This window comes from Trachurus japonicus, chromosome 8 (assembly GCF_045865225.1).
Source record: "Trachurus japonicus isolate A0001 chromosome 8, Traja_1.0".
Taxonomy (NCBI): Eukaryota; Metazoa; Chordata; class Actinopteri; order Carangiformes; family Carangidae; genus Trachurus; species Trachurus japonicus.
The window spans coordinates 8732010-8757441 of record NC_140914.1 but is presented as its reverse complement, the minus strand read 5'-3'; the positions used below and the strand labels follow the sequence as shown (position 1 = coordinate 8757441).

General features: G+C 41.6%; 1 protein-coding gene and 2 non-coding genes across 4 annotated transcripts in view; 2 read left to right on the top strand and 1 right to left on the bottom strand.

The window, feature by feature from the left end:
- Positions 1 to 21899, top strand: part of kcnh6a (potassium voltage-gated channel, subfamily H (eag-related), member 6a) — a 38262-nt gene extending 16363 nt beyond the window's left edge. The window contains exons 7-16 of one of the 2 annotated variants that reach the window (XM_085783623.1): positions 7183 to 7608; positions 9832 to 10249; positions 11365 to 11564; positions 13387 to 13639; positions 15040 to 15233; positions 15840 to 15939; positions 16395 to 16685; positions 17669 to 17852; positions 19352 to 19568; positions 21070 to 21899. In XM_085783623.1, coding sequence (XP_085639749.1) covers positions 7183 to 7608; positions 9832 to 10249; positions 11365 to 11564; positions 13387 to 13639; positions 15040 to 15233; positions 15840 to 15939; positions 16395 to 16685; positions 17669 to 17852; positions 19352 to 19568; positions 21070 to 21354 — 2568 coding nt within the window. In that variant the 3' untranslated portion in view covers positions 21355 to 21899. The remainder of the gene's footprint in view (positions 1 to 7182; positions 7609 to 9831; positions 10250 to 11364; positions 11565 to 13386; positions 13640 to 15039; positions 15234 to 15839; positions 15940 to 16394; positions 16686 to 17668; positions 17853 to 19351; positions 19569 to 21069) is intronic. The other variant, XM_085783624.1, reaches the window with a different exon arrangement.
- On the top strand, positions 11668 to 11739 carry trnac-gca (transfer RNA cysteine (anticodon GCA)). Its single transcript has one exon. It is a non-coding gene; the product is annotated as a tRNA-Cys (tRNA).
- Positions 17895 to 17966, bottom strand: trnac-gca (transfer RNA cysteine (anticodon GCA)). The gene has a single exon. It is a non-coding gene; the product is annotated as a tRNA-Cys (tRNA).
- Positions 21900 to 25432: the final 3533 nt, after the last annotated feature.

Below are 25432 nucleotides of genomic sequence, written 5' to 3'. Positions count from 1 at the left end.
ATTTTAAAATCAATATAAAAAGTCATATTTATCCATAGAAAGAGGGGAGGGCAAGGCATCTTTATTTATATAGCACATTTCATACCATGGGGCAACTCAACGTGCTTATTATATTCTGTGTTATTAAAATAACACAGAATAGTAAAGATTGTAAACATCAAATATACAGTTAAAAGCAAGAAAAAAAAGAATATTAAAACAATTAAGAGGACTTACAATGCAAATCCAAAATTACGATTTAAAGTTCGTAAAAAGAGCTCAGCCACAAGCACGTGAAAAGAGAAATGTTTTTAACCTTAAAAGTGTTTACAGTTGGGGCTGGTTTCAGTTCTGCTGGTAGTTTGTTCCAGTTGTGTGCAGCATAACAGCTAAATGCTGCTTCACCGTGTCTGGTTTGAACTCTGTGCTCCACTATCTGACCATTCATGTCATTCATGTATTCTGGACCTGAACCATTCAGTGGTTTGTAGACCAGTATAGCAGAACTTTAAAATCTATCCTGTAGCCGACTGGGAGCCAATGTAAGGTCTTAAGAACTGGGGTGATGTGATCTGATCTCTTTGTTCTGGTTAAAACTCGAGCTGCAGCTGTTTGATGAGCTGTTTTTTGGGGGGAGCAGTCGAGTCTATTGGAGATGAAAGCATGAATCAGCTTCTCCTGGTCTGTTTGGGACATAAAGCCCTTCATTCTGTTCTGTTCTCATGTTCTTACAGTTGATAAAAGGATGTTTTGGTGACTGATTTGATGTGACTATGACTTTGGTATGACTGTTGAAGGGAAATCCTGTGAGATCCCCAGTGCACAAAGAGCGTGTAAACATTTCAGATTTTAATTTTAGTTTCCTGATATCAAACAAAAACTAACATGTCTGTTGCATGTGATGTCAGTGGAGACGGTAGCTAGGCAGCACAGAGCGGCTGCAGGGTGGAGGGACCAGCTGAGTGTGTGAGGATGCATATGGAGATAGTGTTGGTGTGTGTGTGTGTGTGTGTCACAGACTGTCTGTGGGAGTGCACATGCAGAGGTTCTGGTGAGATGTCGTTATGAAAGCGTGTAAAAAAAAAAGGGGCGGCGGCCGTGAGGCTATTGAGCGGCGCTCGTTGGCTGGACGCTGCTGTGACCTTGGCCTCTGGAGCTAATGGAAGTGGAGGGCAGCGGCCGTGCTCCCTGTGCATCTGTCAGCCCTCCAACTCATACACACACGCACACATACACACACATTTACACACACACACACACATACTCCAGCCGTCTTCATAGGTTTAGTTTTTATCCTGCACTGCAAAAACTCAAAATCTTACCAAGAATATTTGTCTTATTTCTAGACAAAATGTAATTTCTAGTCAAAACAAATCTCATTATAATTAAAATAAGACTCATCACATTATAAAGTAGGTTGTTTTAAGACACTTTTTACTTCTTTCAAGCATATTTTCACTTGAGATAATAGAAAAATCTTCACTGGCAGATTTTTCTACTTATTTCAAGTGAAAATTAGTTTGAAACAAATGAAAATGACCTAAAAACAAGTTCATTTTTAGGTGATGATTCTTATTTTAAGTGAAAAGAGTTTAGTTTTGACTAGAAATGAGACATTTTGACAAGAAATAAGACCAATATACTTGGAAAGATTTTGAGTTTTTGTAGTGTGTTAACTTACAACTGTGTGTCACCATCGCGTGCTCGTAGATGAGTGTCAGGTCAAAGGCCACGGCGATCGATCAGACGATCAATAACCACATCAAAGAATTATCACGTCATTAACTTAGACTAAATCTCTAAACATAACGTCGCCTTCATTGTCGGTGGCGCGGCTCCGTTATACAATAAAAAGTTTTCGTTATCCCGCCTTTGTAATTGGATTTCGATTGGCACCTTACAAAAAGGGAAATGAAGGTTGTCATTGATCGCTGCTCGCATTGATTTGTCTGCATAACATGAAGCACACAGTGTGATTGACTAGACTGCAGCTTGTAAAAGACAGATAATTGTAGAAAAGCACACTGTAACTGTGTGTGTGTGTGTGTGTGCGTACAGTACATGTGTGTGCATGTGTGTGTTTTGCAGGAAAGCAGAAGTGTGTTTATGTGGTGCCCCCTGGCTTTGAACGAGCTCACAGCAGGAGAGAAAAGAGAGAAATCTGCATGACCTTTGTATCGACTGGTGTTTTACTTTTACAGTAAAGTCCACCTTAACTGTGTTTGTGTGTGCGTGCACTTTAAAGTGTCTCTGTGTGTGTGTGTGTGTGTGTGTGTGTGTGTGCTCATGTTCAAACCCAGAAGAGATTTGGATAAGTGCTCTGCATTAAACATCATCATTAATATGAATATTGTTTCCATTCCTGTAAAAAAACAAAAAAACAATTGAACCAACATAAAAAAAGACGATCCAACGGTCCTCTGAGTGAAAATGAAAGTTGAACTAAATTAAGCGTTGAACTCTTCCTGTCATAAATATAAAGTGCGAGTAGCTGCAGAGCTGTTGCATGCAAAAAGGAGGTGGCACAGTGGTGAGAGACCCTCCTCCAAAAAACAATACATAGTAATATACTGTCAATATATTGTATTTCTGCTTGAAACAATGTCCATCAGTGACTCTGAGCAGCTCACAGGAAACCAGGTGACTTCAAAATAAGATTCATATGAGCTTTTTACATTACATTGTTCATATGAAATTAAGTTAAGATTCCTTTATTTGTCCCACAGTGGGGAAATTTACATTTGTGCAGCAGCAATAGCAACAGTATTAAAAAAAAGAAGAGAAACAGAATAAGACAAGAAGAATATAAACATCACACAACAATAAGTTATAAAAACGATTTAAAAAAGTGCAGTATATTCCGATTGGGGGTGGTGGATAAATCAGTATTTATGCAATATTTTGCAAACTTAAGAAACTCACAGTAACTTGACTTGTGGCTGCAGGATAAATATCAGGAATATTTTAGATACTTGTTGTTTTCTTATAGTCGAGCATAAGTCACGTGTCAAAAAGAGTTTTATAAACGACTTTAAGGACTTAGTTAAAACCTTTTATTTCGTCTTTTATTTTGGTACATTCATTCAAAAATATCTGGTTTAGGTTCGGCTTTGATGCTTTGACCTAACGCAGCTGTTGCTTATCGGGTGCCAGTGTGTGTTTGTGTTTGTATTTGTGTGTGTGTGTGTGTTTGTATGTGTGTGTGTGTGTGTGTGTGTGTGTGTGTGTCGTCATCCATACAGCCTCGGGATCTTTTTTTTTTTTTCATGTAGTTTGAAAGAGGATCCCACAGTGAGGGCTGGGCTACAGCAGGGAGGATGAGAGAGGGAGGGAGGGAGGGAGATAGAGACGAATGGACAGAGGTCGCCTTCTCTCCCTCTCTTTCTCTCTCTTTTCTCTCTCTCTCTCTCTCTGTCTTGCTCTCTCTCTCTCTCTCACCGTCTTAGTCTTCTCCTGTTGTTTACCCCGTGGCGCCGCAGCATGAGCTTCAAGCAGAAACTTCAGCCTGTGAGTGTTTCAGCTTTTTTTTTAACGTGTCGCTCCTCAAACTCCTCAGCTCCTCCTCCTCTGTTCGTTCATCACCGTCATCCTCTTTTTCTTCTCCTCCCTTCCTCTCCTCCTTCTTCACCTTTCCCATCTTCATCTTCATCCTCCACCTCAGCCTTCCTCTTCCTGTCGCTGTAACTGCACAGGTGAGCAGTGTGTCACCTTCATCACTGTTTTAAATGAACACGTGTCCTAAACTTTATGCAGCTGATTTCGCTCTCGTTCTGGTCTGCATCTGCATTCGAGTCGTTCATGTTTTATTTTTTATTTTTTTGCTGATGTTTAAAGAACAGAAACAGATGTTGTGCTGATGTTTAGAGCTGAATAAGGCAGGAGAAAGATGCACGGGCTGATAAGTTTAACTCTTTATTTGCTTATTTGCTCATATGTCACATGTTAAAATTGTATATGTAAAAGATTTTGCACTTTTTAGTGATAATAAAAGTAGGATTATTACTATTCATAGCATAAAATCTGCTGTTTTTATGTTTGTGAATATTTATCTTGCCCTAGAAACAGCTCTTTGCAGCAGTTACATGTATTTCACACTTTCTGTCATGATTTATTTGCTGTTCAGCTCTTCGTTTGTCACATGTTTTTCTCTTTCGTCTTTTGAGTTGTGTTAATATATATAAAAAATGCACAAACAGTGAACTCTCCTCTTCATAATGACAAAGTGAGAGAGTCGCTGCAGAGAGCTGTTGCGTGCAAAACCAGAGGTGGCAGTTGTTCGTTATGAAACAGAGCTGTGGACCAACGTCGATACCGTAAAATTTTGTGGATGAGTGAACCTCGCTCCGTGTGTTTACATTCTCATTACTGTGTTGTCTTTTTGCATCTGTTCAGCTGCGATGGTCAGTCAGTCGCCGATACGCACACGACAGAGCAGCAGCAGCAGCGGCCGCAGGTTGTTGTGTCAGAGCCATTCAATAAACCTCGCACGGTTTTTTCCCCAAACCTTAACCCTGTTTCCAGCCACCGTGCGCTCATCATCATCGCTGCTGGTCGGCATCATCAGTAAAAGCAGCAGCAGCAGCAGCCAACATCTGTCTGTCTGTCTGAGTGGGTTATTCCCAGTGAACATCAAACCTCCCTGCTGCTTCTCTTTTTCCTACTTTCTCTCCTTTTTTAACCAAATATGGCCAAACAGTGCGCATTTAGTAGCTGTTTAAATGCAGCACTTTGTCCTTTCTCCTTTGACTATTTCTGTCCGCTGTTTTGATCTCAGCTGGGAGAGTGGAAAGAAACTGTATTTTTATTTATTCTGTTGTTGAGAGGGGTAGAGGCAAGAGGTTCAGTCTATATAGTTAATCCCAGCTTGTGGCCCCAAGTGTGAGAGTATTATTATAAGTGTTTGGTTGTTGAGCTGCTGCAGCTACAGGTCCAGCTTCAGCTTCAGCCTCGACCGTGACCACGATCATGCAAACTGAAATGCAAATGAGGGTCTAACCACCGGAGGAGTTTTGAGGAGATGGAAGAACAACAAAGCACTGGGAATATCTTTCATACAGGGAGAGAGTGGGAGAAAGGAGAGCAGTCCCGACCTCGTAGTTAACGAGAATTAACTAAAATCGCCCCTGCTTGTTGTGCAAATCAATGACTGCACTCACTCTGGTCCACGATTGACCAGAACTCAGTGAAAATAGGAGGTCACATGATGAGGGAGGGAGGCAGGTGAGAGAGAGAGACAGAGAAAGAGAGAAAGAGAGAGGACAGAGCTGCACAGAGACGCTGTCAGAGCTGATCTGAGGTTTCTGAGCAGGAAAGGTGAGATGAGTGCGGCTCGGTGGGCAGGTAGGGCTGCAGCGGGCGGGGCGGAGACGCTTCCTCTCTGCTGCCGCCGCCGCTGTGGTGGAGAGCAGGATAAGAACGTGGACATGGAGCCTCTCATTGTGGTACCGGTCAGTGGGATCCTAATAAGGTCATGAATGGGCCACTGTTTTTGTGTTTTTGGTCTGGCTGTTATCATTAGTGTCATCATCAGTTGGTGAGATTTGCATGTTGTTGTTGTTGTGCTGCGTCTCTTCCCATTCCTCTTGTTACTGCAAAACCTGGTCTGAATATTTTTGTTGTTTCCTGTTGGTGCAGAATATTATAGACTAAAGTCTGATCATCTGTGCATATGTTGTGTTGCAGCCACTAATTCATGCATTGCACAGACGTTTTCCCTGCACAAATTAACAGATGTTAATCAGGATATTTTTGTTGCACCTCGAGCGAAGTGTCAGGTTTGGTTTAGAATGGATGTTTTTTATATCTGTGCATGAAAAGAGACGTGTGAACATGTGAAGTTTCACTCACAAGGTCGGTAATATAGTTTATTATCTGCTCTGAGCCTCCAAATGAACCTATGGTAGGTTGCTGGTGACAGTAAGTCAACATTTCCCTGTTGTCTGCAGCTTAAAAATTGTTTCCTGTGAGGCTTTTATTCTGAAGCAGCTGCATTAAGTGGTGAATTTGGATTAACAGCATGTTGACATGACAACATGTCCCTGTAACGCTGCTGTTTCGCCCCAAACTTCAGCTTCAGAGTTGGTCGATATAAAAACAGTTTGGCAGTCGGCTTTTAAATGCACCACTGATAATATGACTATACATCAGAGTTAAATGAAGAAACAAGAACTTTTTTTGCAGGTTTCTCAAACCCAAATCGTCAATATCTCTCTGTTTATCTGTGATGTCACATAATAAAACAATACAATCTGCACATTTCATGGTATTTACATACAAAGCGAAAGTTGGGGAGTGATTAACGCTGCAGGGCATGAATAATAAACCTCATCTGGAGAATTAAAACCTGCTGAAAAATTTAAACTCGTGAAAAATTAAACCTGAAGCTATATTTAGTTAATTATATCTAAATGGTAATTATAATTAGGAATCACTGCGGGCCAATTACTGAACCTTTCACAGCCTTTGGAGTATGTAAGTCACCTGCTCTCCTTCAGTTGCTTTTGTATTTTCCATTTCCTGAGAGATAAATCTGGGAATCAGAGATGGACAGAGTACTCGACCCCAGTACTTGAGTAAGAGTACAAATACTACTGGTCAAAATTTATTCCGTTACAAGTAAAAGTAGCTCAGTCGACATGTTACTCGAGTAAGAGTAAAAAAGTACTTGCTTTTAAAGGTACTTAAGTATCCAAAAGTACATGCTTTTAAATTTACTTTAAGTAAAAGTAAGAGTAAGAGTAAATTTCTTATTTTTCACATCAATGAATTACTATAATTTTTTCTAAATGAATTTAAGGACCTTTTAACTCTTGTTTCTGAGAATTAACTCTTTGAAACCACCTCACTGATGTGCTGCTTTTAGGGGTCAGGGTTTCCTTCTTTGACAAACACAGCTTGTGTCCAATAGGATTTTAGAAAAGAAAAAAAAAAAGAGCAGACCTGAAAGTAACGAGTACTTTTCAGCCTTCCTAGAAATTAACGAGTAAAAGTAAAAATATTTGTCTTGGAAATGTATTCAAGTAAGAGTAATAAGTACCAAAGAAAGCTAATACTCAAGTAAAGTACAAGTCCTCTGGATATGTACTGAAGTACAGTACTCAAGTACATTTACTCCGTTACCGTCCACCACTGCTGGGAATTGAACAATAAACTGTAAACTTCCTGTGAGGTAAACTGACATCTTGTCCGTCCCTGCGTCCTCAGGTGTTGTCCCTCGGCGCTGACGTCCTGCCCGAGTACAAGCTGCAGGCCCCACGCATCCACAAATGGACGATCCTCCACTACAGCCCCTTCAAAGCCGTGTGGGACTGGGTCATCCTGCTGCTGGTCATCTACACCGCCATCTTCACGCCGTACTCGGCCGCCTTCCTGCTGAACGAGGTGGAGGACGAGCGGCGGAGGACGTGCGGCTACACCTGCAACCCGCTCAACGTGGTGGACCTGGTGGTGGACGTCATGTTCATCGTGGACATCCTCATCAACTTCAGGACCACGTACGTCAACCAGAACGACGAGGTGGTCAGCCACCCGGGACGCATCGCGCAGCACTACTTCAAGGGCTGGTTCCTCATCGACATCGTGGCCGCCATCCCCTTCGACCTGCTCATATTCCGCTCCGGGTCAGAGGAGGTGAGAATATTCTTTATTATTATTATTATTATTATTATTATTATTATTATTATTATTAACATCACAGATTACATCACACAGCTGACATCAATCTTGGTAGTTCTTATCAAGAAAAAATATCAAAATATGCATTATGCAAGCGTGTAATGTTAAAGGGATAGTTCAACATTTTGGCAAATTGGCCCATTGCCTTAATCGCTATAGTCATAGAGGTGGGTTTGTTACCTTTAATTGTCGGTGCAAGCTATTTTTAGAACGGCGGAGCAGAGCCGTGAGCTGCTCAGAGCTACGCTACGGAGGCTCATGGGATTTCTTGGTTTCCCTCATCAAACTCATCAAATACACAGTCCAACAACTCCAAAACGCTCTAAAGGACAAGTTGTGACCTGCACATTCACCATGTTATGAGATAATAACAGAACGTTACGAGAAGTCGAGGTAAATTCATGCAAAACCGCTGGTGCGCAAGCAGTCTCTGTATTTACCTCTAGAACAACTCTGTCTCATAACGTTCTGTTATTATCTCATAGCGTGGTGAATGTGCAGGTCACAACTTGTCCATCAGAGCGTTTTGGAGTTGTTGGATTGTGTATTTGATGAGTTTGATGAGGGAAACCAAGAAATCCCATGAGCCTCCGTAGCGTAGCTCTGAGCAGCTCACGGCTCTGCTCCGCCGTTCTAAAAATAGTTTGCACCAACAAATAAAGGTAACAAACCTACAGTACTCCTAAAACTATAGGGATTACGGCAATGGGCCAATTTGACAAAATGTTGAACTATTCCTTTAAATAAAGTGCTGAAAACAAGAACCTGATACAATGCAATTCCCATATTGCAGTCGCTTTGTGTCAGTGCAGTGTGCAAAATATATATTTGTAAGAAAGAAAGAAATGAAAAGTGGGACAACAAAAGAACAATCATGAATCAAAGTTTGGGCCAGTAACAACAGGTGTGTTCACTTGAAGGGAGATTATCAAGTATATTATCTAAGTTTTTTTTATGTTAGTTCAGAGACCAGGCAAACCTTTTCAAACCATCGGAGAGATGAACAAAAAAGGTAAGTGGACAGAGAGAAGTCATTTAGTTTGCTAAGTCTCTAGGCTGTGACTGTGACACTCGTACATAAGAGTTTCATTTAGCCTCATGAATATTCACACACTCAATTAGTCTTGTCTAGTGTCGGCTGATGGAGTAAAAAGAGGAGTTACAACTGGGGGAAAAAAAGGTCTAAGGTCAAAGCTGGGTGTTTCATCTGAGCAATGATATCAGTGTTGGTTCAGTTCCACTTAAATGTATCCTTTTTTGAATTCACCAATGAGACAGATAAATGGGATGAAGACATTTTTAAAGAGGAACCAGGATTTGTAGCTAAACTATGCTACATTTTTACCTTGATCAAACAGTTTTGGAGTCATTGTGATGGTTTAATAAATGGCTTAACTTGTTACGAGGGAGAATGGAGGCTCTCTGCCTTCCACTTAGATGATATAGTTTGCATGACATGTCAGTCTGAAAAATTACCAGCTAGTAGCAAGGATAAAAAAGGATTTAAATGCAAAATATGTAAATTATGCAAAATATAAAACAAAAATGTAAAAAACAACGACGAAAAAAAAACTGGCTCGACAGGTTGTGAAAATAAATATAAAATATAAATGGCAGCACAGGTAAAAAAAAAAAACACAGAAACCCACGGAATACAATAATCACATTAGCATTAAACAAAAAAAACGTAGCACTAGGATCCTGTGTGAAATTAAACCAGACACTGGATCTGTGCTAGAAGTGTTGAATAAGTGTAAAATCTCATTTTAGATGATGAGAACAGTGCAAACGGGTGAAACACTCATTACAAACTGTGAAGGAAGAAAACACATCATCACCTGTTTGATTCACAATCATCTGATGGGTCTTCTTTTATTTGGATTTATATTATCCTGTATTAATAACATCCGTGTTCAATTGATTTTGTATTTTGCACCAAATATAAATTCAGGACTCGGCGATCAATAAATTATAGACTAGATTAATAGTATTTTTATCGGCTGTGAGTGACTGATATGAATCAGAATCAATAACAGGCCTGTTTAATTAATGTTACAGTGCTCCACTCCACATGTACAAATACTAAAGGAATAAAATATAACCCATATTATATATTTAAAATGATACAGATTGAATTAAAGACGCAGCACCGTTGTCCGCTCTCTCTCTCTCCACCAGCCGCAGACGACCACTCTGATTGGTTTACTGAAGACGGCCCGGCTGCTCCGGTTGGTGCGAGTGGCCAGGAAGTTGGACCGTTACTCTGAGTACGGAGCGGCCGTGCTCTTCCTCCTCATGTGCACCTTCGCCCTCATCGCCCACTGGCTCGCCTGCATCTGGTACGCCATCGGCAACGTGGAGCGCACCGGCCCGGCGCGCATCGGCGGCATGAAGATCGGCTGGCTGGACAACCTGGCCGACCAGATCGGGAAGCAGTACAACGACAGCGACGTGACCTCGGGCCCCTCCATCAAGGACAAGTACGTCACGGCGCTGTACTTCACCTTCAGCAGCCTGACCAGCGTCGGCTTCGGCAACGTCTCGCCCAACACCAACCCCGAGAAGATCTTCTCCATCTGCGTCATGCTCATTGGCTGTGAGTAGAGAGGGAGTGAGTCTGAAACAAACAACACACCTTCAGTGGAGCAGCAGGTGGAGAGCGGAAACCTCTTGAAGCAGCAGCAGCTACTGATCGATATTTCAGTTTCAACATGTTTGGTGTTTTCCTGCTGAGAAACAAAATCATCATGAGGCTTTTATACGTTTATACTTCACTCTGCTTCAACACCGTTTAGATCTGAATTAACAAGGGACACTAAAACAAATGAAATCACTGTAACATAAATGATCATCGGTGTTATTTACTTCATTTATAGGTGGAATTTGAAATAGAGGAACTCGTTTGGATTTGTTTAAAGGGATAGTTCAATATTTTGGCTTAGGAGTAGGTTCGTTACCTTTAATTGTCGGTGCAAGCTATTTTTAGAACGGTGGAGCGGAGCCGTGAGCTGCTCAGAGCTACGCTACGGAGGCTATTTTGGAGTTGTTGGATTGTGTATTTGATGAGTTTGATGAGGGAAACCAAGAAATCCCATGAGCCTCCGTAGCGTAGCTCTGAGCAGCTCGCGGCTCTGCTCCGCCGCTCTAAAAATAGCTTGCACCAACAATTAAAGGTAACGAACCTCCTGATAAATTTGCCAAAATGTTGAACTATCCCTTTAAAGAATACAGCAAATTTAAGACAGTGACCTCCAGCTCTTTATCGTGAGAATGACGTTAACATCAACATTGCTTTACTCTTAAATATACACTGTTGCCCATAAAGTTGAATTTTTTTTTAGTGTATATCTTCTCAAAACTTTATTGATCAATCTCTTCCAAACACATCACTGTGAAAATGTAATCACAATTAACCTTTATAATAGGAATTAAAAAAAGAGGAAAGTGTCTGAAAACAAAATTATTTCAACTTTATAGGCAACAGTGTAAATTATCAGTCCAAAGCAAGTATGTGTTGGGCATTTGATTTTTAATTATTTGAAATATTATCCTGAACTTAATGGCGTTCATACACCAAATTTTGAAATCCTAAATTCCTCCGAACACATAGTTTTTAAATCGTCAAAACCAGGAACTTTAAGCTCCTGGATTTAACCACTGCAGCACTAACTCTGACTCACGGTGTGTCTTTCTTTCCTCCGACCCGTGCAGCTCTGATGTACGCCAGCATCTTCGGCAACGTGTCCGCCATCATCCAGAGGCTGTACTCCGGCACGGCCCGCTACCACACCCAGATGCTGCGGGTCAAAGAGTTCATCCGGTTCCACCAGATCCCCGGCGGCCTGCGGCAGCGGCTGGAGGAGTATTTCCAACACGCCTGGTCCTACACCAACGGCATCGACATGAACGCTGTAAGAGCAGCAGATTAGCAAGAGCGGGGGGAAACACTCTCATGATGTTTGTGTTTTGGGTCACAGAGCTAATTCCTGCACAGACACAGAGAGACGGCTGTGTGGGGGTATAGCTCAGTGGTAGAGCATTTGACTGCAGATCAAGAGGTCCCCAGTTCAAATCTGGGTGCCCCCTGTCAGAGATGTTTTGTCTTCAGACCAACCCTGCGCGCTCTCCTTTTATTTAAACGTATAAATGAGGAGGCCCAGTTTGCAGCGGTGATGTGCGTCACATCGCTGCTTGTGCTCGGGCTCCTAACGCCACTGGAGCATGACGCAGCCACAGAGCTGCAGCAGCGTTTAGCTGTGAGAGTAGATCATCACTGTGCTGCTGCTGAATCAATCTGACAAACTGCTCCTCTCCTCTCACCCCTCAGCTTCTGTTTTATGCACCTTTTCATTTTCCTATATGGGAACACTTGGCTTTAAAGGGACAACGAGGAGTTTCTATTTGGTTATAAAAAAGTCTCACGTTACAGTAATGTGGATGAATCTACGTTACCCACACTTGTTAATGGGCCCATTTTCGATAAATATATCGTTTTGTCTCTATCGTTATTTTGTTATTATTAGTGGTGGCGGAAATGCTGGGCGAGCCGACCAGTGTTTCTTTCCCGCTGAATCGCCGTTTATGGTCAGAACTACGACGGTATGTGATCGTCTTCGAACCTCTGACTGTAATTCTTGATGAATGAAAACATGAGTCTTTCTTGCACCGGTCAAAGAATTTCACTGTGCGCGCGGAGGCTCATAAATGTAGTGTGAAAACACTTTGCTTTTCCAAAACTCCTCGTTGTCCCTTTAAAGCTTTTTTTTTTTTTTTTTTAACTTTATTTTTCACGTTTTTTTGCACAAAACATAGGTAGCATCAGTGTAACGGACAAAAGTAGGTATGGGTACGATATGATGTGGCTAAATAATACAAATGCTTGCCATGTTGTGCCCTTATAGACACAAAAGAAACAACAAAAAAGAAGAAAAAAAACAAAAGCATATGTACATATATGTCTGTGCACGTGATATCGCGAGTACACATGTTCGCTTACACCCATATGACTAAATAATCATACACATATTCATATATATACAGTTGCACACATACGTATGCGTATGAACACTCGTGAACAAAACATGGGGGAACCGTGGGGTTGCGAGTAGGTCATATGTCACATAGATTACAGCAATATGGTCATAGTCTTTCTTAAAACCAAAATATACAAAGCATTAAGGCTGGTTATCACTTCTTCTTGTAATATAGGTGCTCCATTTTTCCCAGAGGGCATCACCTTTGTCCCTTTGTAATCTGAGACTAAACACTTGGCTTTAAAGCGTTAAAGGGCAAATGATAGAAGACCCATCTATTCAAGTTGGCATTTATCTCTGCTTGAAATGCCCAGAATCTGTTCTTTAGGGTTTTTTTCTATCTGTGGTTCATGGTTGTCTGTGTCTATTGTGGATTGTCCCATCAGTCATCGCCTTTGTGAAGATAAGTGACAAAAAAAAGAAAAATGTAGTGGTCTTTTCCTCAATTTTATATTGTGGTACATGATAAGGATGTTGACTATTGTTCATACTGTCATCACTGCGTGGGAACTGTGGTTGTTTATTGCTTTTGCTTCTACTGTTTGTATGTGGTGCACTTTGAGACTTTAAATTTTTTGTTTGTGAAGCACTTTGTGAATTTTATTTCTGTGAAAGGTGCTACACCAAATAAATGTATTATTATTATATTATAGAGGAGGGTTATTCAAACTGACCTCGTGGCCTCTTGTTGCCCCTGCAGGTTCTGAAGGGTTTCCCCGAGTGTCTTCAGGCCGACATCTGCCTCCACTTGAACCGCAGCCTGCTGCAGAACTGCAAAGCGTTTCGCGGCGCCAACAAAGGCTGCCTGCGGGCTTTAGCCATGAGGTTCAAGACCACCCACGCCCCGCCGGGCGACACCCTGGTCCACAGCGGCGACATTCTCACCGCCCTCTACTTCATCTCCAGAGGCTCCATAGAGATCCTGAGGGACGACGTGGTGGTGGCCATACTGGGTGAGCTGCACGCCACGGCAGAGCTCCAGAATAACCTTTTCTTTTTCTTTACCAGGAGCACAGAGGGCCCTAACTTAAAGTTTTAGGAGCACAAACAGAAGATTTAAGGCCATAAATCAACTTGCAAAGCAAATTTTCACATTTCCTTTTCATTCATGATCCCCATACACCTTCGCCTTCCACCTGTGATGACTGATTCCAGATTCTTTGAGTGTTAAAGGGATAGTTCAACATTTGGGCAAATTGGCCCATTGCCATAATCCCTATAGTCATAGTAGTAGGTTTGTTGCCTTTAATTGTCGGTGCAAGCTATTTTTAGAACGGCGGAGCAGAGCCGTGAGCTCAAAGTTGTTTTCGCATCAACGGTTTTGCATGAATTTACCTCTAAAACAACTCTCGTCTCGTAACGTTCTGTTATTATCTCATAGCGTGGTGAATGTGCAGGTCACAACTTGTCCACCAGAGTGTTTTGGAGTTGTTGGATTTGATGAGTTTGATGAGGAAAACCAAGAAATCCCGTGAGCCTCCGTAGCGTAGCTCTGAGCAGATCGCGGCTCTGCTCCGCTGTTCTAAAAATAGCTTACACTAACAAATAAAGGTAACGAACCTACTCCTAAAACTATAGGGATTATGACAATGGGTTAATTTGCCAAAATGTTGAACTATCCCTTTAAACAACTGTATTCAATTTTACTGGTTGCACAAGTGCAAGTAGATTAAAAACTTTCGTGTGCTGGCTCATTTAGCTGCAGTCTGGAGCCCTGCAGGGTTGCATTTGATCAATTACAGCTCATTAATGTATACTTTATGGGGGAAAGAATCAATAGTACTGATCAACAATTACCAAGAAAAGCTTCACAATGCAGAAAACAGGAGGAAGATTTTTTGTTAAGAGTTTGACTTCAACTCAGATTATAACATTTAACTGACATTTTGTTATTTTTCTCTTGCAACCTTTTCTGTCGGCTCTTTTCCCCACAAAGCCACAACTCACACTGCCCTTTACACACACACACACACACACACACACACACACACACAGATCTCTATGTGTTGTGTTGCCAGAGGTGTTTGGGCACAGCTCCACTTCCATTCCACAGTGTCATTGATCATCAATAGGCCCGAGCACTCAGAGCCCAGCTGCATAGGTCACTCTCTCTTTCAGCCGTGTGTGAGAGGACCGTTAAAGTGCAGCTCTGCTCAGGATCAGTGTCACTGCAGCGCTGCGCTTTTCATCTGTTTTGGATGAGATTCATCCATCAGATTATTGTTGTCACTGAAATGTTTGCACTATAACTTGCAGTTGACTGATTCACCATCTATCGATTCACGAATCCCCATAAATAGTTTTTTTCCCCTCTGTTTCCTGCTTTCTCTTTCTCTCTGTCTCTCTCTCTCAGGAAAGAACGACATCTTCGGCGAACCCATCAGTCTCTACGGGAGACCGGGGAAGTCCAGCGCCGACGTCCGAGCTCTGACCTACTGCGACCTTCACAAGATCCTGAGAGACGACCTGCTCGAGGTGTTGGACATGTATCCCGACTTTGCGGACGCGTTCTGGAACAACTTGGAAATCACATTCGTCCTGAGAGATGTGAGTGCCACCAGAGGGCGCTGTCACACACTGAATACTTCATCCACACAGGGAACCAGTTATGAATAAGGACTGTTTACAGTAACATAATTACACTTAATTAATGTCCTACCTAATAAAAACCAACCCCTAGCGTCCAGAAGGAAACGTATTAATCATATCTATTCATTTGATTGTTATTATTACTTATGAGAATGGTTTTAAAATGATTTATCAATTTAATAAATTATTATCTTCTGCTTTTGAGACTAGTTCGTAGTTACATAACTACCTACAAACACAAAGAAAAGCTAAATTTCAGGTGATAAAATCACGACGATTGTACTTTTAGCAATCTGAGATTATCTCTTCTACTTTTTTTTTCTTGCTGTTAACAAACTTTCGTCCTGTAAATACTCTGAACTGGATTCATAATGCTTTCAAAATAGTTTTAAAACTCAGTTATTCATCTTATTTGTGCAGAAATTCTCCAAAAAAGAAACTCAGGGACCAGTTTTCCTTTAAATTCTTTAATTAAATATATTATAGATCAATGGTTTGTAGGTGTATGTGTAAGGTCCTGGTCCTGGTGTGTGTTTCTGAGTTACTGACGCTGATCTGTCTCAGGCAGATAGAATAAACCAGCCAACCCCGGGCAGGGACTCTGAGTGTGGCTACCGCCGGACGAGGCATCGGAGAAGCTCCCTGCGCCGCCGCAACCGGCCAGGTGAGTGGGGGGGGGGCTTCAGGAGGTTGACACTCGCCTGCAGGTTGCACTTTCATGTTGCACATTATTGTTACATCACAATATCATAGACCATTGTCTTGTATTGTCTGTCTGTCTGCATATCTGTGCTTATTTTTAAATATCGTTGATGTCTGTGTTCATTTTTATGTTATATGTGTGTGGTAAATGTAGATGAGATTTCGGTGTCACTCGGTGTTCCCCCTTAACAAAATTAAAAGTGTTGGGGTGGGGACCACTCAAAAAGTATGTTGAATGTTACAGTAATTGCAAATTGGAGTTTGGGGAAACGTAATTTTGATCCCCTGTGTAATTGACAGTTACATAGTGTGATTGACAATAAAGTTCAGTAACTACAGTAACTTCAGCTGGACGTCTTATCTCTAATAACCCTCGTAACTGTGTGTGTGTGACTGTGTGTGACTGTGTGTGTTCAGACGGGATGGACCGCGAGGACTCGTACCCCGATCAGTCCTGTCCGCTGTCCAACCACCACCACCGGACCACGATGTCCGCCTCCCGCTGGGACGAGCTCTGCAGCAGCGGCAGCATCTGTTCTCAGTCCAGCGACGAGGAGATGAAGCCCATGGGACACAGCAAAGCGGAGCTCTACCCCCCCGGGGGCGACACCAGGGACTACCCCCCAGCCGTGGTCAACATCCTGCCCCACAGCGGCCCCTCGGCCGGGATGGGGCCGCCCGTGGACCTGGGTGGGCCGCCGTTCTCAGGTAAACACTCGACACACTGGGCTTCTCCGTGGTGCTTCACTTCATTTAGGATTTTACATTCTTAACCTGCCAAATAAGACAGTAGTTTTACAGTAATACGATCTGGACTCACTACGTCAGCTGCCCCCTCCTCTCTCCAGATGTGTCGGTGACATATGTCTTCAGTTCCTGTAAAGCTTATATGAAATCTGAGCTTCTCTTTATGAATACAGTGTAAATTCAAATTTATGACACAAAGGAAGAAATACTCATGAGCTGAAACTCTGTCCTTGACCTCTTTGAATCGTGTGAGTCATCGAAGCCTGTAGCAACACGGTCACAGGATTTACTGTAACATCAAGTCCAGAATCCACATGTGAATGAATGTTATAAATGCAATAAAAACACACATGTAAACTAATATGAAAATGCATTTACAGTAACTAAACTTACGTAAATGAAACCCAAAGAAAAGTTATTGCTCCTCTGCAAAGAGTATTTACACTTGTGCTTATGTTAGTGTTGAAGAAATAGAGATAGATAGATAGATAGATAGATAGATAGATAGATAGATAGATAGATAGATAGATAGATAGATAGATAGATAGATAGATAGATAGATAGATAGATAGATAGATAGATAGATAGATAGATAGATAGATAGATAGATAGAGCTTTATTGGCATTGTAAAAAGAAGAATACAACGAGCCAGTGGCTTCAAGTGTTGTAGACAAATATACACAAAATAACATACACAACAAGACTGGCCGACAGGAGAAATAAATAAATGAATGAATAAATAAATCAATAAATCTATAAATAAATAGGCTAAGAATAAAGAAACTGCATGAAGACATTAGCTCAACCCTGCCAGTACTGGAACAGAAACTGGAGAATAAAAGTAAAAGCAGAGCTTCTACTTCTGCAAAAAGAAGCAGAGCTAAGTAAAAGCTGCACTAAATATTTCAGAGATGAGATAAGGCCTTGTGTTTCTTCTGCGCAGCGGCGGCTCCCATCGCGGTGTCGGGTCTGTACGGGTACTGGCCCGGACGCAGATCCAGTCAGTTCTCAGAGAGCCAGAGACGAGCGTCGCTGGCCAGAGCCAGTTTCCACCCGCCGCCGTGCGCCGAGGACCGGCCCAGCGAGCTGGAGTCCCGACTGGAGCTGCTGCAGTCCCAGTTGAACCGGTGAGTCGCTTTTATGTGTCCAAATATGAATGACCGAAAAAGAGGGGGCACCCGGATTTGAACCGGGGACCTCTTGATCTGCAGTCAAATGCTCTACCACTGAGCTATACCCCCACATGCTGCTAGAGTCACACATTCAGGCTTTCGTTATCAGCTCCCAGTGACTATTGTTTGCTTTTACATCATGTGTGTTTGACTTCCTCCCTCCTGCGGTGTTTGACTATGAGCTCCCAGCCGGGGGAGGGCGAGGTGTGAACTGCATGACTAATGTGTAGCCTATGAAAGAGAGAAAGAGAGGGAGGCAGAGGGAGAGAGGAGGCAGAGGGAGGGGGAAAGATGAGTAAAGATAAGGAAAAGTTAAAGGTGAGAGTGGAAATGTGAGAAAATGATGTTGTCAACTCAAAGGTGATTCCTTTGATGACAGAGAGAGAGCGATAGCCTACTGCAGACGGAGCGAGAGAGAAGCCTAGTGGACGGGTGTGAAAGAGCAGATGATTCGATGAAGTTTCATTTGTGTCTTTTATCACCATGGAGATAAACCGCTGACGTATCATCTCCCTCCTCTTCTTCTTTTTTTTTATACTTTATTTGTGCCCTTTATACACATAAACTACAAAATATAAACATACCTCAAACAACAAAAAGCAAAAAAGCAAATGGACAAAGGGAAAAAACAAACAGGATAACCTCGGCTGCAACAACCACATTTTAATTCATTTAATTCATTTCTGCATCATAGAAGGTTACCACCACTTAGACCAGTGTTTTTCAACCTTGGGGTCGGGACCCCATGTGGGGTCGCCTGAAATGTCTAGTAATTGATTAAAAAAATTACTGATACATTTTTTAAACTATTTATTGTTATGATTAAAAACACCGAACACAATCTTAAAGGGATAGTTCAACATTTTTGGCCTATTTCCATAATCCCTATAGTCATAGCAGTAGGTTTGTTACCTTTAATTGTCGGTGCAAGCTGTTTTTAGAACGGCGGAGCAGAGCCGCGAGCTGCTCAGAGTTACGCTACGGAGGCTCATGGGATTTTTTGGTTTTCCTCATCAAACTCATCAAATACACAATCCAACAACTCCAAAACGCTCTGGTGGTCAAGTTGTGACCTGCACATTCACCACGCTATGACATAATAACAGAACGTTACGAGACAGAGTTGTTTTAGAGGTAAATTCATGTAAAACCGCTGATGCGTGTTCCCGTCAGGGGCAGTTTTTCATCAAGCAGTCTCTGTATTTACCTCTAAAACAACTCTGTCTCGTAACGTTCTGTTATTATCTCATAGCGTGGTGAATGTGCAAATCCCATGAGCGTAGCGTAGCTCTGAGCAGCTCGTGGCTCTGCTCCGCCGTAAAAATAGCTTGCATCAACAATTAAAGGTAACGAACCTACTGCCATGACTATAGGGATTATGGCAATGGGCTGATTCATTTCCCTCTGATACACCTACAGTACTATATTCTGATAAACTCCTCCTCTTCTTCCAGGCTGGAGACCCGGATGACGGCCGATATCAACGTGATCCTGCAGCTCCTCCAGAGGCAGATGGCGCCCGTGCCTCCGGCCTACAGCGCCGTGTCCCCCAGCCCTCACCCGCCTCACCCGCCTCACCCCACCGCCCTCTACACCACGGGAGCTCCCACAATCCACACTGTTCCCCCGGTGCAGCCAGCACAGATCGACAGCACTGCCTCACTGCTGCAGGTTTGGTTTGACTTTAATTAACACACTTATACAGTCATCAGCGCTGTCACCGCTGCTTATCAGACTCATATTGGATTGATTTCAGTAAAATGTGTTAATTATAACTGTTTAAATATTTAATAAAATGAATGGAGTCAGAGGAAATTAAATGAACCCATTCTTATTCAACAGGCCTGGAAATCCTCTCATGTTTGTTTAAATAGTTTGGGCCTCTTTTCCTGTACTTTTTCTACATGTCTTCATTAATTCACTATGATTTAGAAAAGGATCAGACGTGAACAGACATGGATCAATACTGTATCACTGATTTTCTGAAAGCATGAAAATGATAGCAATCAAAATCTATTAAAAGCGCCAAAAAAAACAAAAAGCAAAAATGAAGTGGAGCTTTCTATGTGTTTCTCATGCTTTCAGTTCAGTCCTGAATGTCGTTCGATGAAACAGAAGTCATTATTTGGCCTTCATATTATTATGGGATTGATTGCCGTCTGCCAAAACTGTGAGATTTGTCTGTGGGAACAGCTGCTCTGTGGTTTTGTTCCTTGTATGTGTATTATTTTGCATAAAACAGAACCATGTGTCACTTTACTTTACGTCAGACATGGAAATTTCATTTAATTGTCCAATTTTTTCCCCACAGACGTAGGAAGGACAAAAATAGGACGTTAAATAAGTATAAATTTATAAAGGCAGAAGTTCAGTTTTATAGAAATAACTAAAAGCAGATTACAGAAATGAATAAATGTAAACAAACAGACAGAAAAAGCATTTTTCATCATCAAAATGAATTTATTTAGACATTTTATATTATTTTATGTCTTTTTTTTAATCCCCTATTCACAATCACATATCGTGTTCTTCCTAGATATTAAGTTGTTGTAGCTGTAAACTACCTCCATATCTCTGTGTGGCTAGGGATGTCACAATTACTTGTTTTCACAATTAATCACGGTATTAAACGCCACAATTAATTGATCTCAAAGATTCCTAAATACCATCACTTTCCAAAAAAAGATTATGTATGAACCGTATCGGCAGATGTGCGTCAAAGTAAAGGTAAATGCACAGATACTGGTCCATTTACCTAATGTAACATTGAATTGGTAGGAATTTAAATGCTAGAGTGTCATTTGTAATTAAAAAAAAAAAATTAACAACATTTGGTATCAATGACAATTAATGACTTAAATGAATATTTAAAACACTTCCCCAGGCGGATTAATAATTGGTCATATTTTAATAGATATTTAAAATATTTTATAATTAGTAATGTATATTTTAACTATATTTGATTTTACACATTAATGGTGTTGTGAAATTAATTTATGCATATTAATAGTGATAATCGTAATACCGTGATTATTTCTCTGACAATAATCATACCAAAAAAATCTATTATCTTGACATCCCTCTGTGTGACTGAACCTCTCTGTGTCTCTGTGTCTCTGTGTCTCTGTGTCTTTGTGTCTCTGTGTCTCTGTGTCTCTGTGTCTCCGTCCAGAGTCCAGACTCTGACTTCAAGCACAAATCCAAGGACTCCCTGTCCAGCGGGATCCACCTCACTGTGGCCTCGGACGACACCATGTCCATGTCTCCGGAGACGGACCCCCCTCGCCTGGCCGCCTCCCTCAGCCTCGCCCCCCCTCAGCTGTCGGGGGTCCAAGACCTTCCCGGACTGTTATGTGGCAGCCAGCGCTTCCCGTCGCTGCCCGAGCACCTGGAGACGCCCACGGAGCTGCAGGAGATCCAGAGGCACGTGTCCGACCCCGTCCTGCCCGGCAGCTAGAGGAACCAGCCGCCATCAGCTCCCACAACAACAAGCCTGGTCCTTTTGGACGGGACGACCACACACTCCCCCCTCCTCCTCCACCTCCTCTCCCAGATTGTCACCTCCTCCCTCCTCCCTGTTTAAAGAGAAACCTCCTCTGTCCCGTTCAGACGCTGCCGTGCTGAGCAGCGTGGGAAGCTGCTCCTCCCGCGTGGCCGAGGGCTCAGTGCCTCCCGTTTCGCCGCCCTCGCCACCACCCGAGGTCCCGTGCTACGAAGAGATCACTCCGGTCCAGAAACTGTTGAAACACGCGTCAAACAGCGAAGCGCACACAGACTTATACACGTACAGTACAGTACCGTACAGGCGTCAGGCGGTCGACCGGAGGCCGAGCTGAAAACAAACGCCGAGGACAAACTAACATGTTTCACGTGTGAAGATTTATCTACTTTCACTTTGTATAAGAATTGCACATTTACAGTTTAGAGAGATTTTAATCATTTATTTGTGACTGAAATTATTTTCATAATATATTATAGAGTGTTGGTTACATTAAAGGAATAGTTCACCAAAAAATGAAAATCAGTCATTATTGACTCACCGTCATGCTGAGTAGTTTTTTATTCCTCAAAGTGCATCTAGAGACCCGGGAAGGGGATTCGTAGTCCAACGATAACTTTATATGAGAGTCAATAGCGCCCGACACAAAAAGCTCCATAAAACTACACAAAAACCATTTAATATTCCTCCATACTGCTCGTCCGCTGCAATCCAAGTGTCCTGGAGGGATATAGTCCAGAGTTTACTCGAAACAACGTCATTTAGGACATTTTTACAGCCTAAACAGTCCTGTTGAATCTATTCATTCAAAAATGTCCTAAATGACGTTGTTTCGAGTAAACTCTGGACTATATCCCTTCAGGACACTTGGATTGCAGCGGACGAGCAGTGTGGAGGAATATTAAATTGTTTCTGTGTAGTTTTATGGACGTTTTTGTGTCGGGCGCTATTGACTCTCATTTAAGGATTTTGTTGGACTACGAACCGGCCTCCCGGGTCTCCAGATGCACTTTGAGGAATAAAAAACTACTCTTGCATGAGGGTGAGTCACTAATGACTGAATTTCATTTTTTGGTGAACTATTCCTTTAAGAGCCATACGTCAAGTCAGTGTCATAACTATGAGTGTAAACAGTGATAGATCCCCTGTTGTTTCAGTGTGTGATGAAAACTAATATCAAAGGCCTCCTGTTGACGAGTAACATGTGACTTTCATCTCATAGTCCACCACGTCCTGACCTGCAGACGTGGACGAGCAGAGCGTGTGTGTGGCGAGTGTGACACTGGATCATGAAGAGGGTTTCACAAGCGAAACACAAAAACAATCAAAGGTTCTTGTACATTTTTAAAAATCGTAGAAGTTTTGTTTCCATCGCGGCTGCTTCGCTCGGTTTTCTCTCTGTTAAAAAGACGTTCAGACGTTCTGTTCCAGCTGTTTTTCTGTCACATGGTTTCACTGAAGTACCAGATGTGTTTATCTGAAAGTGCCAACACAGTGGATAGATAACACTGGATAGATAACACTGGGGATGGGAGCTGTTGGTCACATACAGATGTTGACGTTCCAGCCACGAGCTGAATGTAATGCCTTTTAAAGCATTTACAGTTCTATATATATATGATGTTTCTTGAAGCACAAACTCCTTGTTATTTATCTTTTTTTTTAGATTAAAGACACTGCAGACTTGAACACTGAGAGTCCAAACTGGTTTTTATTATTCCCCAAACACAACAATGATATAATAACAATAATAATAATAATAATAATATAATAATAAATGCAGAGGAAACATTCACAGCTGGACCTGAACTAAACGGAGACAGCAGCGTGTGATTCAGCTCGACAGATGAGCGTCACATGGTGTGTTATTATTTCCTGCAGAGCGCCGACAGCCCTGGACGACACCAGATGGATGAGATGAGAGACGACGTGTCGACAAGTGAGGACAAATTTGACGCACTGCACTTGACTGTGTGATTTTTTTATTGTTGTTATTATTATTATTACACACACTCACCATGCAGCTCAATAGGAAACACCTGTGCACCTCTGTATTCAGTGTAAAGTAAACAGTGGTGAGGAGATGCAGTTCTTATTGAATCACATGTGTATTGAAAAGATTTTTTAATGCACACAAAAATATTAGTTGTTTTAAATAAAGGTAAAAAAAAATCCACATATACATTCAGAAAGTTCACAAATATGTGTTATATAAAATTGAAATCCACAAATATATGTATTTAACACGATTTGCAATTTTCATCAAAAACATAAATGCTGCATTTATGTTGTGTGGGTTTTTTCAGACTCCCCTGATGTGTCTCAATCATAAACCATCTGTAGCCAATAAGCAATCCAACTCCTTTCAGCCAATCACAAGACAACACACACTAATCATTAATAATCAAACAGTATCTCATAACAAGGAGGTAACCAGACGCCCATGTTCGGTTGTAAATTGATTATGATTCATGTAGTTCTTGTAGTATATTTTGAATAGGAAATACATTTGTGAACCAAATAATGTGGGATATTTTGACATTTATAGTAAAAGACGAGTATTTGTGTGTGCATTGAAAGATATTTTTGTGTGGAGAGTTCTTTAGAAAAGCCCATTAGTGAAATCCTCTCTCTCTGTGTGCATGTTTTCATGATGAGACTGATCTGATGAGAGTGTGATCTCTGGGTGATTGTTGGTGACAGACGGATGATTGTTGCGATGCCGCCGATCTCCGGGGATTTTCACACACGCGACGACGACAGAGACAACAACAAGTCTCTGGAGTTTTTACTCAGTCAGAACAGAGAGAAAATGAAACTTTAAACTACATCAATTGTGCAGCTCAGATGACCGCTGCAGTGTGTTGACCTCTCAGGGCCACCGTACAAAACATTTATCTGATGATTCATCTGTAGTTTTTACTCGCCATTAATGACTCCATGTTGCCCATAGGTGTGAAGGTGAGTGTATTTCACTTATTACTGTATTCTGTAAAAAATTTGATCCAAAAATCTACATTTTCTACTTATTTCAAACACTTGATTCTACACTGACCCAATTTATTTTAAGCTTTCTTGCATGGACAGATAATTTCCCTACTGTTAAAAGTCATTTCCTCCTCAAAGCCACTGTTTTTTTTTCTTTTCTTGCGTTTTAATGAATTGTTTTTAAAGTCTGACGTGACCTTTGGACGTCTTCCACCTTCACAAAAATGAACCAGCAACAAGTTTGTTCCTAAGACATGGAGGAATACAATTTATTAGAGCAAATTCAATAATAAACTTTATGAAAAAAGCTACAACATGAACACTTGGCTTACCAACATCGTAAGTTGATATATTTATATGTATGTACAGTGGTGCCTTGTAATGGCATGCTACAAGGACATGACCCTTTAATTATTGAAAACAGGTAAAAGAAGAGGCGGACACAGACGCAGTCAGAAAGTCACTTCACTCTCCTCATTTCACAACTCACTCTAACACAAAAGGAGAGAAGAAAAAAAAACTGCAGCTTTCCAAGCAACAATCTTCTACAAATAAAAAAAGAAGATGAAGAAGAAGAAAGAATTAGGGAGCTGAAAGGCTGTACGACGTTGCTCTGGTAGGTTCTCATGATGACAGACGGCGCTGCAGTGACGGCGTGAAGCCCTCTCCGGTCGCTTTACAATGTCTAAAAATTGCACAGGTCACAGGTTGTTTTCTCTCTTTTTTTTTTTCTTTTTTAGCCTGAATACAATCATTTGGAGAGAGGATACTGGACGCACACCCATTAAAAATTTTTAATTGCCACAGGTTGTAAATTAGACGACAATATATACTGATGTTTTTGAGTCAGTAATAAATATGGTACGAGTCCACGAGAAGGCTACGACGATAATTAACCAATCAGAGAGAGGTCGTTTCCAGCCGCCGACAGCAGTTTTTTTTGTCTCAACCTTCACAAAGCAAAACAGATGAAAACGTGACGTCTAAACCCCTTTCATGATAATCTCACATCTGGCTGAAATCACACTGAGTTAAGTATAAAAATCTG